The sequence below is a fragment of the Myxocyprinus asiaticus genome, chromosome 38 (assembly GCF_019703515.2).
Source record: "Myxocyprinus asiaticus isolate MX2 ecotype Aquarium Trade chromosome 38, UBuf_Myxa_2, whole genome shotgun sequence".
Classification (NCBI taxonomy): domain Eukaryota; kingdom Metazoa; phylum Chordata; class Actinopteri; order Cypriniformes; family Catostomidae; genus Myxocyprinus; species Myxocyprinus asiaticus.
In genome coordinates this window covers 8,995,487-9,015,539 of record NC_059381.1, presented here as the reverse complement: position 1 = coordinate 9,015,539, position 20,053 = coordinate 8,995,487, and the positions used below count along the sequence as shown (strand labels likewise).

Sequence of the window (20,053 nt, the reverse complement as noted above, 5' to 3'; positions counted from 1 at the left end):
TGCTGCCAACCTAATGCTGAGAAGGCAAGAGACTGTATACAGAAGGTAAAAAAAGAAAAAAGCTCCTTGAAAGTCAAAGAGGCGGCCCAAAGACAACTAGTAACTTTTGTCAAGGCCAAATAAAGCGCTGTAAATATAACACACTCAGCACGTTACCAAACTGAATCGAACGCAACACATCTTTTATTCTGTGCACAAGATGAAATTTGTTCAGCAAGCACAGAACTGCTTCACATGTGCGCAGAACAGAGCTGCGCACAAGCAGCGCGTGCAGACTGTTTAATTAAATTACAGCCCTTTGTGATTTAATATTCGCATAAAATCATATCTTCATTTCGATTTTATTTTCGATTTCAGCCCTACACAGTGCAACAGAAAATTATGTTTTTGCATTATTTCGTGGCACGCACTCTTTTTATCTCATCACATTCAATTCAGACTGTAAGCTCACAACTTGGCTATAATTCTTTTCCGTGGCGCTGGAGATTCAGTAGCGGCGGAGCAGGAAACACTTATTGTGCAAGACAGCAAAACTATTTCAACCTGTCCTCTAAGGGGCTCTGTTTCATCCTACCCTTAGAACAAGAAGACTGCTCTAGGCCTTTTTAATAATATATTTGGGTATTTAACTTGACATACAGCTGCTTCTAGTAACACTACAAGTTACTATACAAATCTAAAACAACCCTACGACACCAGGATTTTGTGGACAGAAGAGGAGATGACAGCATTTCACCATATTTGGAATGAGGCACTTATTCAAAGACTACCGTTAACACGACTTCACACAAAAAAAGTTCCTGTCGTTTTCCTGACAAAATAAAGGTTTGAGGGTTTAACCAGATCCCATTGCAATGCCGTGTACAAGTTAATAAATTATTAGATAAATACTACTCCTGTAATAATAATAATATAGGTATTAGTTATTTTAATAAAATGTTTATATATTTTTGTTATTTATGTAGTAGTAATAACCATTATTATTCATCATTATATTACAATAATATAAATTGACTGGGTTCCGATTCCGAAAGTTAATGAGGGAATAGTGGGCCCCATCACAAAGTGCACAGTCTGATGAATCCTTGACTGAATGAACTCACTGAATCACTGTTATTCAATGTTCATATGACAACGTATAACTAGCTACTGATAAACTTTTGCAATATATTTTTGTTATTAATGTACACATAAAATTGTTGCTAATATACAAATATATATATATATATATATATATATATATATATATATATATATATATATAATTAACTATAATATATATTAGATAATATAGTTACCAATATTCTATATTTCACTATAGTAAAACAGCAGTAACCATGACTGTAGAAACCATGTTTGTTTGTTTTTTGTTGTTGTTGTTTTGGTAAGAACTGTGGTTTTAAAAAAACATGGTACATGTACCACAAATTAACCATGGTCTTAGCAAATCTGTGGTAACTTTGTTTTTTTAGCAGAATGATTAAGGATTTTCATTACCATAATTTTGGTTTTCACAACATATATAATGGTTAAAATATGGTTGCTGAAGTTAAACCATTGTTAATTTTCGCAAGAGATGGATAAATATATTGCAAAGAAGCCCAAAATAATTGCGAGGGTATGCAAAACGCTTGCGTCACAACGCAATACTTATTGCAAGTGAACACAGCCATACTCTTGACTGTCCTCGCCTTCAGGATTGCCCTATGGCAACTTGATGCTCTCAATTCTCTCTCTGACCATGTGTTAGATAAAGGGACAAATACATGAAAATAATTCCTCTGTAGCTGGTCAAATTACATACAACTGGCTACAATCTAAACATCTTAAAATAAAAATCTGTTGACTGAGTGGAGGTAAATCAGGAAAATATCCAGGAAGGACTGGTATAGAAATTTCTTTCATAGAGAACAACAGCACTACTGTGTCCTTATATGAAGAAGAAGAGGAGCCCAGTTGGACTTCTACTGCAGTTCTAGACATTTGAGTTTCTCTGGCTGTTTCCCAACAGCCAATACCTGCAGTCATGTTTGTGACTTTTTGAAAAAGTGTACAGGCAGAGAAGAGAGAAGAGAAAGCAGCACTGCTGAGAAGAGATGGAAGTGTTTCTTCAGGGCGAGGGCTTCACACACTCCTCCATCTGGGTCTGGCTGCGCAGGGGTGGGCAGGATGCCAGTCTGTGAAACTGAGAGAGCTGGCACACACACAGCACTGGGCAGAACTCAACTGATCTGGAGCAGAACCACATCCACGACCGGGTGCACCGACTAATGACAGCATGACGCAAGCTCGCTTACTCATTCTCACACACTCTGCAAAAATCCATTTGGTAGATCTAATTTTCCAACCTAAAAAGCAATATAACTTTTGACTGCAGCAATAGAACTTTTTTTGGTATTTCTTCTTAATAATCAGCCTCGCAAAGCACAGCCACTCAGCGATCGTCATAAAACCTCAAGGCCTAGGAACTCAAGAGCAACACAGATCAATCCGATTGAAAGTCTGAAAGTTATAGAGATTATTTATAGGCCTCATATTTCTGCCATTACTATGTCAATATGTACTAAAAACCTCCTCCTGCTCAACAGCCACACAATCCAATAGCCATAAAATCAATGTGGTAAATCTTATTTAAAAACAAGGGAAGTCTCCAAAATAGTCTACAGTTAATGAAAACAAGATGTGAGATGTAAACGAATATAAAAAATTTAAGCCAAAAAATTAAGCCAAAAAAATACAATAGGGCCATGTGATTTTACCATAGTTAATGGGTGTTGTTAGAAACAATATAACACCCAGATCTAAATGGCTTATTGTTTTTATAAAACTGAGGTAACAGTGAAATAAATGATTTATATTAATAACAATAATAATTCTTCTGCCAAATACTAAAGTTTATTACCCAAAGGGGCCATTCAGACAGATAATATTCTTGTGTTAAAAGAAGGTAGACACAATGCACCAAATGGAACAAAACGTAGGTGTCTAGAGAAATGTTACTAAAAGTTTAAGCTCTTTTTACTTGACAAGGTGCTTTAAAAACACGACACTGCACAGCGGTCAAAGACGTCCATCTAGTGCGTGTTTATGTAGAAAAATATTTTTTTTAAAGTGCAGACAGATGCAAAAATTCAGTCCTTTGCAAAAGTTTTAGGAACTTGTGAAACATTTTGCATTGTGATTATGTCTTCAAATATAATGCCATAAACAGTTTTCATTTATCAATTAACATCATACAAAGTCCAGAAAACAAAAAAAGCTAAATCAATATTTGGTGTGACCACCTTTGCCTTCTAAACAGCACCAATTCTCCTAGCTACACCTGGACACAGTTTTTCTTGGTTATTGGCAGATAGGATGATCCAAGCTTCAGAATTCGCCACAGTTCTTCTATCTATTTAGGGTGTCTCAATTGCTTCTGTCTCTTCATGTAATCCCAGAATGACTCAATGTTCAGTGGAGGGCTCTGTGGGGGCCCTGCTATCTGTTGCAGGGCTCCCTGTTCTTCTATTTTATTCTATTCTATTTGCAAAAGTAATGTTTGGGAGTCTAAAATGTATATTTCCTATTGACACACTAAAGCTGAAGATATAAAATCATCTTAAGACAAATGTTTTTGTGTAAAGTCTTATGTGTCTAAGACTTTTGCACAGTACTGTACATTCTGTGTGAACAGCCCCAAACTGATTGCCGTTTATGTCTGCCAAGCAACTCTGTGCATTAAAATAGAAATTCAACTGATGCAAGGTCACAGGTGTACATGTATCGGCTCTAAAAGGCTCCCAACAGATTTTAGAGCCAGAACAATCCATTTTATAAAACAGAAAAAGTTATTCAATGTTACATTAAACTCTCCTCAAAATGACTATTGAAAAATTAGATGTCTTGTTCATGATGAGCATGAAAATATATTACCTAATGAGAAACAGTTGGCATATTAGTGTTACTTGCTAAGTAAGCATAACTGTTATTATTGCTTATATTTAAAAAAGCCTTAACCCTAATTATTAAACTTCAGAGCGTAACTTGTCCCTCACATTTGTCAAGGGTCAAGGTCAAATGTATCTATAAAGCACATTTAAAATCAACAAGAGTTGAACCAAAGTGCTGTACACTTAGAAAAGCAAAGCCATATAACTCAATAAACACGATAAATAAATAAAAGAAAACAATAAAATTATGACAGGGTTATAGACTTACAACACACAGAGTAAGAAGTCAGGATGTCAAGCTCTACTCAAGGTCAACGCCAATGCGAGGAGGTGGGTCTTCAGCAGCGACTTAATTTCTATAGTCCTTATATGGAAATATGTTCCATAGATTAGGAGCAGCCACCACAAAGGCTCGATCGCCTCTGTTTTTGAGCCTGGATCTCAGAACATCCAAGAGCATCTGGTTGTTCGACCTCAGTGCTCTAACCGGGATATGATGATGCAAGAAATCTGCTAAATAAGATGGTGCCAAGCCATTTAAAACCTTAAAAGCAAGCAATAAAATCTTAAAATCAATCCTAAAACTGACAGGAAGCCAGTGTAGAGAGGCTAGACCTGGTGTTATGTGTTATTTTTTGTTCCTGTTAGAAGACGAGCAGCCGCATTTTGTACCAGCTGCAGACGATGGAGAGACGATTTCATTAAAATCGCCAACAATTAAGAGATGATCATATTTCTAAATAATCCCCCCCAAGAAGTATAAAAGTCTTGTTGAACTTAGGTGGACGATACACCACCACGCACAGCACAGGAGGAGAAAAGTTTATCTCCAATAACTGCAATTCAAAACTGGAATAGGAGTCAAACGGAATCTGCCGAGAGTGGAAGTTGGATTTGAATACAACTTCACACTTGCCAGTATTCGGAGGAGCGCTAAAAAAATTTACAATTTGGAGGAAGTAGTTCAGAAAAAGGGGCAAGCTCACCAGCGTGAAGCCAAGTTTCAGTCACATACAGAAAATCCAAGCCATGAGAAGTGAAGAAGTCATTGAGCAAAAAGGTCATTTGCTAGCGATTTAGCATTAATCAAAGCCAAACCGAGAGTGAGCTCACGCTGGCCGATGTGGTGGCTCGTTCCAGCAGACAAAGATTCCCTTGCTCCACGCCGCTTCCGTGGGCCCGCTTCCACCAGGGCCAAGGAGGCTCCACTGGCATGTCAGGAACATAAGTGACAACAGGCCGGATCCACCGACATCCAAACTCCAATGAGCCATAGAAAAGACGAGGATCAGTTACCCTAAGGATTCCAGGTAAGCCTTGAATCTCACCAGTATACCTCCCCGCTTACCCCGTCTTCTACGACATTTTTTTACGGGGAGTGTCACACGGTATAAATGCTGGTATATCTGACAACACGGGAGAAAGGCTTGTAGTCTTACCACCCAAATCATGCCTAGACAATATCTCAGCATATGCTCGGATGTTAAAAAGCACTTGGCGATCATAAAGGAATAACGCAGAAACATCCTGACAACATATACAAAGACACAAAGTAAGAGCAAACAATAGCCCGAGCGGACATGAGAGATGACTCGCCGTACACATTGGTGCCATCTTCTTCCCCGTAGTAGTTAATAAGAGCCCTGCGTTTGTGCTACGGACACCATGATAACTCAAGACATACGGCTTGTTAAGGGGAGGTGTGCTATTAATTTTCTAGGTGTCTGACTTAAGATTTTTGGTAACACGGCAGTGCCTGACTTTCTTCCATGCAACACAAAAAGAGATGTTAGGCAGAATGCCTCAGTCACCATTCACTTGTAAACAAAAGATGCAATGGAGGTGAATAGTGACTGAGGCTAACATTCTGCCAAACATCTCCATTTGTGTTCTACAAGAAAGAAAAAGAAAATCACACAGGTGTGGAACTACATCAGGGTGAGTAAATAATGATAGAATTTACATTTACCAAGCATTTATCATAAGTAGGCTTCTCATGTGTGACGAGAATGGAAAGCCGTCTCATTGATAGAGCGCATCACACGCAGGCATCTACCTCCCAGCTGATGAGAGGCTTCTGATTCGCAGATAGACAGGTTGGGCGTAAACACACATATTAATACATTAACAGAAGGGCGTGCAGGAACGCTCAGCGCCTGGTAATCTGGAGCGACTGGAGCGGGACTGATAAGATTCTCTCCCGCGCCCCGCCGCGCAGGCACCTCTGTTGGCTGCCGGCCAATCGGAGCTCATTCCACAGGCCTACATCAGGAGAAAAGAAAGCTGCAGGCATGGTGTCTCCACCCCCATCCAAAAATACACAAAATCAGAGTTTGCATTCGATATTTCAGACAGGCACTGTCAACATGATTCACTCCCCTGTCAGCCTGCGCAGAAATAAAATAATGAAATCCACCTCAAGGTAGAACAAAATCGTGCCGAAGACAATATTTTACAGGCCTCGTGCATCTTGGGCAAATAGTCTTTGTGTGTGTGTGTGTGTGTGTGTGTGTGTGTGCGAGTAGGTTGTGATGTAAATCGATAGGAGGACAGTTTACACAACCGCACGCTTCAATTTAAATAACAGCAAAAATGAGTCATGAACCCACTGATGTCTTGATTATTTATATATCATGAGACTTCATTTACTGCAAGTATGAGGTTTATTACTTCCAATTATTTGTATGTCTGGGAAGGTAATTGCTTGTAAACAATATGAGTGTGGTGGGTTTGTAATGAAGTGGTATTTCAGTGGAGGTTTTTACCCCACCTAAGAAAGCAGCCAGGATACTCGGAACTAGTCAAAACAAACTATTACAAAAGGTCTTCTGCTGCTCTGATCCATTCGCAGCGTTAAGAAAAACGAGCATGCAAACTTCAATAAGATTAATGATATTGATGAATGCGTTCAACTTCTCCTTTGTGTCTTCCATGCTTCTTGATGTAAATTCCTTGTGAAGAACAAAGATTGTAAGCTTCTCTGTAATGGAATCTACTGTTCAGAGACGTGGTGTTGAATGCCAAAGACAGGCTTGAGAAAATTCTAATTTTATTCTGTACACGAGCTTCAAATTCTTCCTACGCACCGAATGTAACTTATAATTTTTTTTCCTCCTACTATTGAACAGATGATGAGATATTTCCTCTTGATAATCATGATCTTGGCAGATGAGATAGGGACGATTGCGCAAAAGATTTTTCAATACAAACCTCCGTAAGTCAGTTTGTCTATTTGCTTCCCTCCTAACCTTTAAGAACAGCTCTGTGAGCCAGCATCTGTCTGATACCTTTAGAGACTGCCTGTCTCCGTAGGGGGCTTTCATACAGTTTGTCTTGGGCTACAATCTCTCTCTAATGTTGTTTAGAATTTTAGTGGAAATGCCAGACAGCAGAGTGCATTTAATTGGGTTGAGCTCACGTAATTTCGGAGCCATCCTGCCAAATTTGCAATTTAGCAGCCTGTGATTACTCTTCATATTTCACAGTGTTGGGCAAAACTGATGGTTCGCCATGTCTTTTAACCAAAGTAGGATCACCAAATCTGGCAGAGCTCTGAGGGAAAAAAGGGTGCATCTGAACTGCGAGAAGTTTGTGATGTGCCAGCCAGATGACAGGTTGGCACGAGAAGAAACCCACGCCATTGCCGGCCATCATGTGATCAGCACCAGCTCTTTCAATTTCAAACTAAAATTAAAAGCATCCCGACCCAAACCAAGGACAAGTCCAATCCCCGAGCACAAAACCTGGCATCTAAAATAGGTCATTTTAAAATGTAGACAAACAACAAAGAGACAGCACACTGTGTTACGTTAGAATTCACACAATCATGCTGTAAATAAAGCAGGACTCTTTCATCTATAAATACACTTCAATGCAAGTGTAGAGCAAAACAGCAAGTCAACCCATGCAGGACATTTAGGGGTAAAGAAAGTAAATCCTCACCCCTTCAAACATGGGTGTAATTCAAAAGCATTTCAATGACGTCCTGTGGTAATATTTCTCCTACAGCAGTCACGAGAAGGCTGCACAAGCATCCGGTGCTTAGGCAACACTGCCCCCTGTTGGTCTAAAACACAAAATACTTTCGAGTGGCACATCTCCAATGAGTGGACTGAGATTTGAGGCACCACATTTCATGCTTCAGTAGAGTCTATTTGAATTACTCACACAACCATAAGTGTCTATGATTTTAAATAAATATTGCCAGGAAGGGTGACAGCTCACTGACAAGAGTATAGCAATAAAAATGATGAATCTATCACTGTCAGTTTAAACCAACCCTGAGCCACAAAACACAAACACAGTGCACTGGTTATGCTTGAAATTGGGAGAAGACTTTTCTTACACTCATGGCCTTTTCTAGGCATAAGCGAACTAGGCGGTCACCTAGGGACGCCATCAGCTTGGGGGGGGCACCAATCCTTAAAATAAAATGAGAAATTTTAATGAGTATTCTGGTCTGTCTTTTCAAGACAATGGCAGTTGATAGTGAATCACTTTAAGACTTAAACCCAAAGGTATCGTAATAGTAGTCCATGCATCTAGTGTCATATTACAAGTTTTCTGAAGCATCCGATAGGTTTTGGCGAGCAAGAACCCGTCAAGGGATTTCAGGTTGCTTCTCACGAAAACCTATCGTATTCCAGAACACTTGGAATATGTGGAGGGAGCTAATTTCATACCCTAGACTCAGTACCGCCACTCCCTATACGCTTATTATGCAGTATGTGTAGGGCACCTCGTATGTTATGCATTATTCAAGGACCCGATAGCAGTCGCGGAATACAAACGATCGCATCGCAGCTTGCAGCTCGCACATATTTGCCGATTTCCTAGCTCCATGGTTTTGTCATTTCCAGATATTGTCAATCATTGTCTTTCAAAGACTCTCGCAAATGGAATTTGGGATATTTGTCAGATATTGTCGATATCCAATTACAGCGTCATATCGCCCAGCCCTAGTGCTCAACTGTCACTGTATTGAAAAGACGGACTGGGATATTCACCAAAATTTTTCCTTTTGTTTTCTGCATACGAAAGAAAGTCATATGGGTTTGGAATGACATGAGGGTGAGTAAATTATGACAGAATTATCATTTTTGAGTGAACTACTTCTTTAAGATTAAATGTTAAAAACATCCCAATGACTCCCAACGATGTCATCATAATATTTACATACATGATTCTGACTGGCTTCTTTCTTACATCTACAGTATTTGCAAACTGAATTGTGATTGGTCTTTCCTTTCTTGCATCTATTTAACCATACAGCTACTTTTAGACTGCAAAGAATGTTGCTTGCTGATTCTAGATACACAGTGTCAAGATTACGGCAAAGCAGCTCTGTTGCAGCATTTCATTTATGAAGAACCAAAACCTAATACCAAAGCTTACCAAAAACTTCTCTCTAATTCTTTTTCTTTCCTATTATTTTCCTGCCTTGCAAGCACTGGTATTTCCTTCAGGAAATGTAAATATACTTTAAAGGTTCTGGTTGACCAGAGAGTTTTTTATAGCTTCTATGTGTGTTGTATAAGGATACTTTCTCTCTCTTGTACGATGAGTTGGTTTTGTTGCTCTAGCTGTTGGATTTTATTCTCAAAGGTCTCCTGTTCATCCCTGAGCTTCTGTACAGATTCTTCCTTTTCTTCACTCACTCTGTGCAGAAACACACAAACGACTTCATGTCAGATACACAGTTGTATCACTATGCGCAGAGAAGCACATTGGCTGGAGGGCTACTGTGATCGTGCATTCAGGGTAAAAATGTATCATAGGGCTTTACCTTGCCAGTTCCTGAATGAGATTGGCAATCCGACGTTTGTCCTCTGGGCAGAGATCCTTCAGTGATGGCTTACTTTTGGCTTGGGCAATGTTGATGACTGCCTACAGTTGAGAACAAACACTTAAAGTCAATTTCATCAACACATCTACATAAAGTGGCAAGAATTTGGAATTTGTTGGTTTTCTTCATTAATTGGTCATAAAATGGAATCTCATCTTCATCAAAGTCACAAGTATAGACAAACTCAATGTGCTTAAGCTTACAACACACAAACAATTATAATCTTTCATGTCTTTATTGAACACATTCCATTAAACATTCACAGTACTATGAAAAACGTAAGTGAACCCTAGGATTTAATAACTGGTCGATACTCCTTTGGCAGCAATAACCTAAACCAAGCATTTCTGGTAACTGCGTATTAGACCTGCACAACGTTCAGAAGGAATTTTGGACCATTCTTCTTTACAGAATCATTCATATTCTTAGGATGTCTGATGTGATGGCTCTCTTGAGGTCTGGTTAATGTCTGGGTTTTCACTGGGCCACTCAAAAAGTTGGATTTCCTTTATTTAAGCCATTCTGTAGTGCGTTTACTTCAATGTTTAGGGTCATTGTCCTGCATCATCGCCCAACTTCTACTGAGCTTCAGCTGGTGCACAGCCACCATGACATTTTCCTGTAGGATATCTTGATGAACTTGGGAATTCATTTTTCCCTCAATGATGGCAAGCGGTCCAGGCCCCAAAGCAGCAAAGCAGCCCCAAATCATGATGCTCCCTCCACCGTACTTCACCATATGATGTTTTCATGTTGGTATGCAGTCCCTTTTTATGCCATATGTGTGCTGCTTGTTCTTCCCAAACAATTCAACCTTAGTTTTATCAGTCCACAAAACATTTTCCCAGTAGCACTGTGGAGTGTCAAGTGGCTTTTGGCAAACTTCAGGCACCCAGCAATGTTTTTGTTTGAAAGCAGCGGCTTCCTTCGTACCTGTTTAATGTTTTCCATAAAGTAAACTCATGAAAAGAGATGTTAATGATTCCTTCAAGTCTTTAGCTATCAATCTAGGTTCTTTTTTACCTCATTGAGCATTCTGCAGTGTGAACATCTTGGCTGGACAGCCACTTCTAGGGAGAGTAGCAGCAGTACTAAATCATCTCCATTTATAGACAGTTTGTCTAAAAGTAGACAGATAAATATCTAAGCTCACTTTGTAACCCTTTCCAGCTTTATGCAAAGCAACATTCTTGATCGCAGAGATCTCTTTTTTGTGAGGAATGGTCCATGTCAGCAGATGCTTCTTGTGAATAGCAAACTCAAAATGTTTGAGTGTTTTTTATAAGTCAAAGTAGCTCTAACCCACACCTCCAATCATGTTTCATTAATTGGATGCCAGGTATGCCAACTCCTGACTCTACTCAGCTTTTGTTGATGTCATCAGCCTAGGGGTTAACATACTTTTTCCAACCCACACTGTGAATGTTTGAATGATGTATTCAACTTGTACAACAATACAATAATTTGTGTATTATTAATGAAAACAGATTGTGTTTGTTTATTATTGTAACTTAGATGAAGATCAAACCATATTTGAAGACAAATTTATACATAAATGCAGGTAATTCCTAAGGGTTCACATACTTTTTCTTGCCACTATATAAGAAATTGTGAAGAGTCATTAATTTCAAACCAGAACAGACAACAATGTATGATTATCAAAGACAAACAAAAATAATTTGCATTTCATTGAAATACCAGTACTTGCAAGGTGATGCTTGATAAAGACCAACCCCATTTCAGTACACAAATATTACAATAACATCATCACCGGCAGCTAGATTCAGAATTGTGAACATTTTGTCAGGATAAGTCAAAGAAACACTTTAAAACTATAATCCTAAATGAATTCTTTCAAACATATAAAGATTAAAACCAAAACATGAAGTACACCTAAAGCTGCAACTATCATCAAAACAAAGAGATCACTTAACTGTATAAAAGTATGAGAAGTAATACTAGTAGTAAGAGGGATTTTACCTCTCAAGCACTGTAAATATTCAGTTTAAGAAAGTCAATGCTCACCTGGGCTGTAGTAAAAGGAGCCAGTGCTGGTTCTGGTGCAGGTGTAATGGTTTTTGATTTGGCTACGGTAGATGAAAGTTTCTGAGCTGAAGCTTTTCCAATGAATGTCTCAGCACTTTGCATTGCCTTTGCATTCTTTCCACTTTTATCAATGCTGCCAGATTTCCTTTTAATCCTTCCCTCTGTATTATTTGAAGAGTCAAACTTCAGACCCATGTTCATGCTCATTCCTAAGAGAGAAAGAGAGATAACAGAACACTCTTAGAATAAAAAGGTACCATAATCTATTTAAAGCACACAAAATCCTAAAACGATATAAAGTAAGTGTAGTGTAAGATCAGTGTTTCACCAAAGATGAAAAAAACTTCAGCTTTCAAATATCAATCACTAGACAAAGAACGATCAACAGGTTGTCAGAGTTAAGGATTTGTCAGCCACTGTCTACAAAAATATGTATTTATGTCTTACCTGTAACTAAAACTGTGGGCTGCTCTTCATCTGATTCTATGCAAGTTAAGGAAAATAATGCAGAAATGTCTGAGTGAGTCCACACAGAAAACAAAAAGACCATTGATCTTGTCATTTACATATACAAAAAAAATAAAAATAATGACCCATGACATTTTAAATGCTTGAGGAACAAAGGGTACACAAGCAGTAAGAGGAAATCTAACTAACTAACCGTTATTAAAGAGGGTTTATCAGATGACAGTCCAAAACATATTTACAAAAACAGCAGCTCACACCTTACAAAAATGAACTGCAGTATTACAGTTCTACTGCAATATATGCTGTAAAAATCGAGTTCCTTGTAGTACAATGACGGTTCTGTGCTTCACAATGACTGTAGATAACTGTACACCAAAGTTAATATGCCTTTAACTGTAGTACTGAAGTACTGAACTCAGCACTGAAGAAGTATACTGCAGTATACAAGGACATTTTAGTGAAGCATACTTGCAGTCCACTGTAATATTGTAGATTCGTAGTTCACTGCAGTAGAAATTACCTTCACAATAGTGAGTAATTCTCATGAAACCTATCAAGAAAATGTCCTGGTCCTATTGTACTCCAAAACAAAAATAAAACATTTACATTGTGGCATTACTCTTTTAATAGTTATACACATTTTACAATGCAAAAAAAAAAAAAATCTCAATGGTCTTAAATGGTAGACATTTTCTTTATGCAAAATATAACTGCATACTGTATATGTTGTATTAAATTTGGGGTTAAATATGACCAGGACATTTTCTTGATAGGTTTCGTGAGAATCCCCTCTAGTATAACTGCTGTTTTGTACAGTACAAATATAGTTTAGTACAGCACAACAGCCGTTTAGTGTATTACAACTATTGTTCAGTACAATACAAGTTAAACTGACAATGATAATCCACTAACAAGCTAATAGCACCATGGTAAAGATAGTTTGGAGTTTGAAATTCAGACTTCGATTGGCTATAAATCCGCTATGCACTGTCGTATACATGTAAATAATGTCGCATGTGATTCTTCATGATTTGTGAATTCGTATGACATCATCCTCCACTCTGCAATCGGTCATTTAAATTTTACAACTCTTCATTTTCTTATCCAAATAGCTTCAAAAGTTGAACACCTAGAAGACTGAAGCCACTCTCATCGTGACCAGTCTGATTTGTGAATTTTTTCACAGCAGTTTGTTTTCCTGTCAACTCTTTTTAAGTCCATGAGCCAAGGAGGTGAAAATAAGTGCTCTTCACAGATCAGTTTTTGTCTCTTAACCCTTTTTTGAGTTCTGTAGTCAACAGTTTTCCTGAAAAATCAGTGTTATAGGCTTTGAGACGGCACATTCTGTAAACACATGATAATTATGATGGAAAAACAATAGTTTCACACAAAACTGGATTTGTGAAAAATTTCAGAGATTGATTTGACTCAGCTTGATGGCTTTGGTTTGTTGTTGACAAATAACATTTTGATATGGATGATATGTCAACTAGCTAGTCATTTTATTTAACCCTTGTGTGGTGTTCGGGTTATTTTTGACCAGTTTTGGTTTCTTTAATAAAAATGGTTTAATTCATCTCAGTGGGCCAAGGCTTGGTTACTTTTTTTCATTTGCCATCTGAACTCACAAAAAAACAAAAAAAAAAAAAAAAAACAACACTGGAATGGATTTGATGAGTTTAGCCCTGTGACAAAAAAGTAACACTCATGGTGTTGCAGGTCATTTTTGACCCACCATAGGAAATGAATGGGACACAGAGCAAATATAACACTAAGCCTATAACACTGATTTTTCAGGTAAACTGTTGACTACAGAACTCAAAAAAGGGTTAAGAGACAAAAACTGATCTGTGAATAAATTCACAAATCATGAAGGTTTATTTGAGCCTACTAATAACCCGTCTATGTGTTCAGTTTTTAGAATTTTAAGCAGATTTCTCTGATGGCTTTATCCATTGACACAGCCTATATTGTAATTATTACACAAGGCAAAGGATTATTACACAAGGCAAAGCTGTAAGACGCAATCAAACGCTACCAAAAATGATTGTGAAAGGTTTCACAAATCTGGCTCTAATACAAGGGAATTTTATATGAACCCAGACTGCGTGTTTACTTATTGGACTTAAAAAGAGTTGACAGGAAAACAAACTGCTGTGAAAAAATTCACAAATCAGACTGGTCACGATGAGAGGGGCTTCAGTCTTCTGTGTTCAACTTTTGAAGCTATTTGGATAAGAAAATGAAGAGTCGTAAAATTTAAATGACTGATTGCGGAGCGGAGGATGATGTCATACGAATTCACAAATCACGAAGAATCACATGCAACATTATTTACATGTCTACGACAGCGCATAGCGGATTTATAGCCAAACTATCTTTAACGCGGTGCTAAACCCGCTCTCTCTAATCCAAACTGACCAGTGACACTTTTATCATCTAGAGAGAGGTTTATACTTGTTAAACCAAAGTTGTTCTACTATAACATGTCTTCAAACACATTTACACAGATACATGGAACCAAATAATGCGAAGAAATGTAAGGATACTGTCACAAATCCAGTAAAATCCATTACCAGTTGCGCCCTCAGCAACCGCCGCCATACTGAAACAACCGCGACTTCCATATGACGCCCCGGAGCTCCTCCTCTTTTCCATCGCCCGTGAGTGTGATTGGTTGACTTTAACACCCTGCTCACGCCTACTAAGAATATTACTGGTCCCATTACTCATCTGTCATTTTTCTAACCAATAGGAGTGGGGAACCGCAATGTTTTGGTTCTGCGTACTTGGACACCTCAGCAGCATCCGTCGGCGTGACAATGCAGCAGCTTTATCAGTGATATAAATGTGTGAATTATTTCGACACAGAGGATGCAAGAGATGACAAGATCTTCAAGGGATTTGTAGATGCATAATTCGAGTTTTGGGCGGGTGCACAACGTTTCATGTCAATTATTATAATAATTGCCGCCTAAGCATTAATGCACACTAGCTCAAGTATGATTACCTTTTTCTGAATAGAAAATATTTTCCTCTTGAATATAAAGTAATTTTCATTGCATTATTGTGATTTCTCATGTCCTGTTTGACAGAGAGTCTTTCAGACGTACTGGATGAGAAAGCCCCAGCAGAAAAACGATGCTTTCTGTCCTGGGAGCAGTAATGAAGGTGTTTTGATATTACAAAGAATATTTCCAGTCTCTTAAAACGGAATAATAAACTGGTCAATAAACTACTGACTAGGGTTGCTACCTTGGCCCTGTAAAATTCCTGGACACCTGATCAATGACCGAAAAACGTATTGCTGGCCATCATACAAGAAACAAATAATATTATTTATGATTGTATACTCCTTGATTGATATGGAAATTACTGCATAGCATATAATTCAGATTCAATTTCACAACAAAATTCCATCAAAAATAAATTGAGTGATTTTTAACAAAATTAAATAAAATGTAAAATATTAAGTTTTTGTTTTAATTTAGTAAAAGATTACTCAACTCAATTTGATGAAATTTTGTTATTAATTTTATTTTTTTATTTTATTTTATTTTATTTTATTTTTTATTTTTTTGTACAGGTTTAACATATTATTTACTTATTTTGGCCCTAAGCAATTTTCTTGAGTTTATGGTTAACACTGAACATTTAAATATTTTAAAATATATAAATATGTTTGTATAAATTATTATAAAGTTATGTATAAAGTAAAAAAAATTTTTGTTTTTTAAATTATATTTAAACCAAAGGAAATCAAAATAAATGTACATAAACATTTACTTAAAAAGCATAGCCTATTCAAGATTTACAGTACGCATTCTGAATATTTGTGCGTTTCAATTTTATAACAAATTTCCATCAAGTTGAATTGAGTTATTTTTAAATAAAATTACGTAAAAAAAAAAAATAAAATAAAAAACATTGTTAGATATTTCTACTAATTTAAATTAGTTATAGATCACAAAATTCAATTTGATGGAAATGTTTTATTAAATTGAAATGCTTAAATCTTAAAAATAGGCTTTTTCTTTTCTTTTGAGTTCAGGCATTAGGAACCTAAGAGTTCTTACAGTAATAGGAAGGACTTCCCCTTTTTGGACATGTTTTTCAGAACATTAAAGCAGTATAGTAAGTAGACTAAAGTTTAAAGGATTGTTTGCACAAAAGTGACAAATCTCAATCATCCAAACAAACAAGTTTGCTAAAATAAATCAGACTTTCTTATGATTCATATAAGAATGTGTTTGATTGTCCTCCTTGCATAGTGTGCTTATAAACAAGGGTTCATGTGTGAACGCTTCTGGAAAATATTGAAATTCCAGGACATTTTGCGTCCCAGGACGATCTTGGACAATCCTGGACAGATGGCAACACTACTGACAACTAAAGCCTATACCAGCCAAACAGCAAAAGACACTTCATCAACCACTGACTGCATCCCTGCAGACAATAGTCAATGGATGAACTTCAAAGACTCCAAATCATTATCTTTATAATTTAATAATCATTAGTTTGAAACATTGCCTTACTAATATATTGAAAAATTCCATCACTTGATCTACTTAATTAACACATGACTTGTATAACACACATTATTTTATATAACTAATTTATACTGGCATATATACTTTTATCGTAAAGCCAGAGGAGGATGGGCTCCCCCATCTCAAGGTTTTTTCTCTCCACTAACTAAACATCTTTTGGAGTTTTCTTGCCACAGTCGCATTTAGCTTGCTCACTGGGGGCTTAAAGACATTATGACTTTCTGTAAAGCTGCTTTGAAATTGTGTGCATTTTTAAAAGTGCTTTACCAATAAAAAATGACTTGACTTGAAAATGTGCATAGGTTTACACCAGGTGTGTTATTCTTGTGTATCTGCCAGAAAAACAATTGTGCTTTGCCTGAAGATCTCAGAGATTTCTATCTCACGACAGATGGCTTCATGCTTTCCTGGAACTCTAAACTGGAAAGTGAGACTTATTTTTGAAGCCTATTTTGATGCATTTTCAGAGATGATCAGTATTTTTCTTCAAAACATTAATGAATGATATTGTTTTTTAATAATATGTAGCCCACCCATAAATGATTAGTGTATTACAGATGAAGTAGATCCAGTGGGTTGCATGGTGATCAACAGTATTGCTCAGTTAAATCATCTGCTTCAGTTAAGTGTATATTCCCTCCACAATGCACCTTCCTTAGTTTTTCTGACATCTTGGGGCATTTTAATTCAGTAAAATTTTTGTATAGATTACACACATTATTTGATCTTTTGAGAAGTTATTTTTCTTTGAACTGGACGCCTGCAATGGGAATGGCAAAGTCTGACTTGTTTACAAGAGCTGCACTTCAGGTGATTATGGATCCGTCACAAAATTCAGGAGGATACAATGAGTTGGTATACAAAAAGTTTATATCATTATAATCTACCATCTGGGCTGTTTCTGTACTCTGTGTCTGCTGGCTGGTTCTGTGTAGGTGTAATAGCCCAGCAGTGTTAGGTGTGGTTCTTGGACCTGTCTCTTTTTTGGCACTATCTCACCCCCTCCTTCACTTCTTACTACCGGCTTATTATCAATCATCTGGGGCTGCCAGAGTGGCAGTATAATTTCACTCCGTACAGCCCCAGCCCACAAGCTAAGGTGAGAAAATCCTATCTAAGTAGATATTAGCAAGTCCCTTCTTGTATATATTTATTATAATAATTTAGTTATTACAGTTTTTTCCATTAACTGTAGTCTATGAACTCTTTTCATTTTTATTAAAGAAATATTCCAGGTTTAATACAAGTTAAGCTCAATCAATATGATTTGTGGCATAATGTTGATTACCACAAAAATTCATTTTCACTCGCCCCTCGTTTATTAATAAAAAGCGGTTACAGTGAGGCACTTACAGTGGAAATAAATGGGGCCAGTTCATAAATGCTAAATACATATAGTTTCAAAATTATAGTCATAAAATGTAAACATTATACATGTTAACATGATTTTAGTGTGATAAAATCTCTTATTAATCTTATCTGTGGAAAGTTGTATCCAATATCGGGATTACAGGGTTTTGTTGACAGGACATTGAAGTGGATATAAGCAATTTTATCTCAATAAAATCATGTTCCTCTTATATTGCTTACATCTTGCTGCTATACTTTGAAACTATGGGTATTTTAGCATTTATAGACTGGCCCCATTCACTTTCATTGTAAGTGCCTCACTGTAATCATAATTATTTTTGCTTCTTTTTTTTTTAAATAAAGAAGGGGCCAGAAAATTCCTTTAAATCTAAGTTAATAATCGCAAAAATGTAAAATGTTTTTGAAACACTTTTTTTTCCACAGAGCAATAGTTACATTTGAAATTAATTACCTTTAGCTTCCTGAGGTAAGGTGTTGGAAAATGTGATATGCATATGATAATCCTATGATGACGTCATTGCAGTCTGCCGAACATCAGAACCCCACTGCCCAAATAAACTGAAGTTTATTGGAATAAAAAAGGACTATCTTTCCCAGATATCACAAAAATAGTTGTCTTTTGTTCCAAATTGCATATAGACTGCGTAGTAGCTGATATTAAAATTCATCGTAATTTTTTTTAAAGCATATAAAGTTGATTTCAACATTTTGTGGGATATCCTAAAATAATGTGTGTTGTAAAATGTGTATTTTAGTTTTACATTAATTCATGCTGTATCAATTTCAAAATTAGTTCAATGTGGGACTTTTATTTTGAGAAATTATGTCCAGAAGCGCTTGCCATTTGTTTGTAGACAGGTGTCATGACACACACACACACACACACACACACACACACACAAAACGCTGACTGAAAGCACAGGACATCAACTGTAGCGTGCTCCATTATTTAAGTCATATGTAGTTTTTTGGAGAAACACTATTTTAGCCTCAGCTTTCAAATAATGTCACTTCTATCTCGAAATTCAAACAATAAATATTGTATTCATGCTCAGAAATGGTGGGTGTGACAGATTGTGGTAGCTGGCCATTCAAACAGAGCAGGCACAATTCTCTTTCTTGTAGCACGAAAAAAGAAACATGAATGAACATCAGAACATCATAGCATCTACTTTATTGACATTGACTTCAACATGAACTCAAACTTGACCCTATTTGGCTCCATTCTTATATGGAACATTCACTTTTGACAATCCAATCAAATCCAGATGGATAGAATCAAGTCCTGCCCTACATTTGTTTCTCATTGTATATCCTGTTTCACTAATAAATGCATCACATTACGGAAGTAAAAATAGGCTGTAAATGCTTTTTCATGTTGACTTTAAATGATCTGTTTTAAACACATTTGAAGGCTTCTTTAAATTATCTCCAAAGCATCAGATTGCTATCTACTGCTACAAACACAGACCTGTTGTCTTTTTACATTCCATTTTAATGATCTCTTGATCCAGCAATGGGCTGCCCTGTACCAACCACTGACGTTCCATGGCGACCACCATCTTGATACAGCCAGTGAACCTTCACTGAACAAACTGGACCCAGCCAAGGCATTCTGTGGCAAGGCCAAGCCTCCCACTCCTAAGAAGAAGCTGCCAGCACAGATGCCAGCCAGTGGAGGGAGCACAGCCAAAGGACAGGGGGTCTGGAGACACAGCATGACTAAACGATGACCCCACCGCACCATCAAATGCCCATAGAATGTTCTCTCGTACAAGCATGTTGTACTGATAGCTCATGCTGGGCTTTTATTCTTAAGTTATTATGTTCAAGAGTTGGTG

At 37.1% G+C, this 20,053-nt stretch overlaps 1 protein-coding gene across 5 annotated transcripts in view; it reads right to left on the bottom strand.

Annotated features, from left to right (window-relative positions):
• LOC127428758 (protein hinderin-like) overlaps nucleotides 1-14,909 on the bottom strand; it is a 30,518-nt gene extending 15,609 nt beyond the window's left edge. The window contains exons 1-5 of one of the 5 annotated variants that reach the window (XM_051677350.1): nucleotides 14,841-14,907; nucleotides 12,271-12,306; nucleotides 11,803-12,032; nucleotides 9,718-9,818; nucleotides 9,475-9,590 (exon numbers count right to left, since the gene is read on the bottom strand). In XM_051677350.1, coding sequence (XP_051533310.1) covers nucleotides 9,475-9,590; nucleotides 9,718-9,818; nucleotides 11,803-12,032; nucleotides 12,271-12,306; nucleotides 14,841-14,895 — 538 coding nt within the window. In that variant the 5' untranslated portion in view covers nucleotides 14,896-14,907. Of the gene's footprint in view, nucleotides 1-9,474; nucleotides 9,591-9,717; nucleotides 9,819-11,802; nucleotides 12,033-12,270; nucleotides 12,307-14,840 lie in introns of all 5 variants that reach the window. The other 4 variants (XM_051677346.1, XM_051677348.1, XM_051677347.1 and 1 more) reach the window with 4 other exon arrangements.
• Between the last annotated feature and the right edge of the window lie 5,144 nt (nucleotides 14,910-20,053).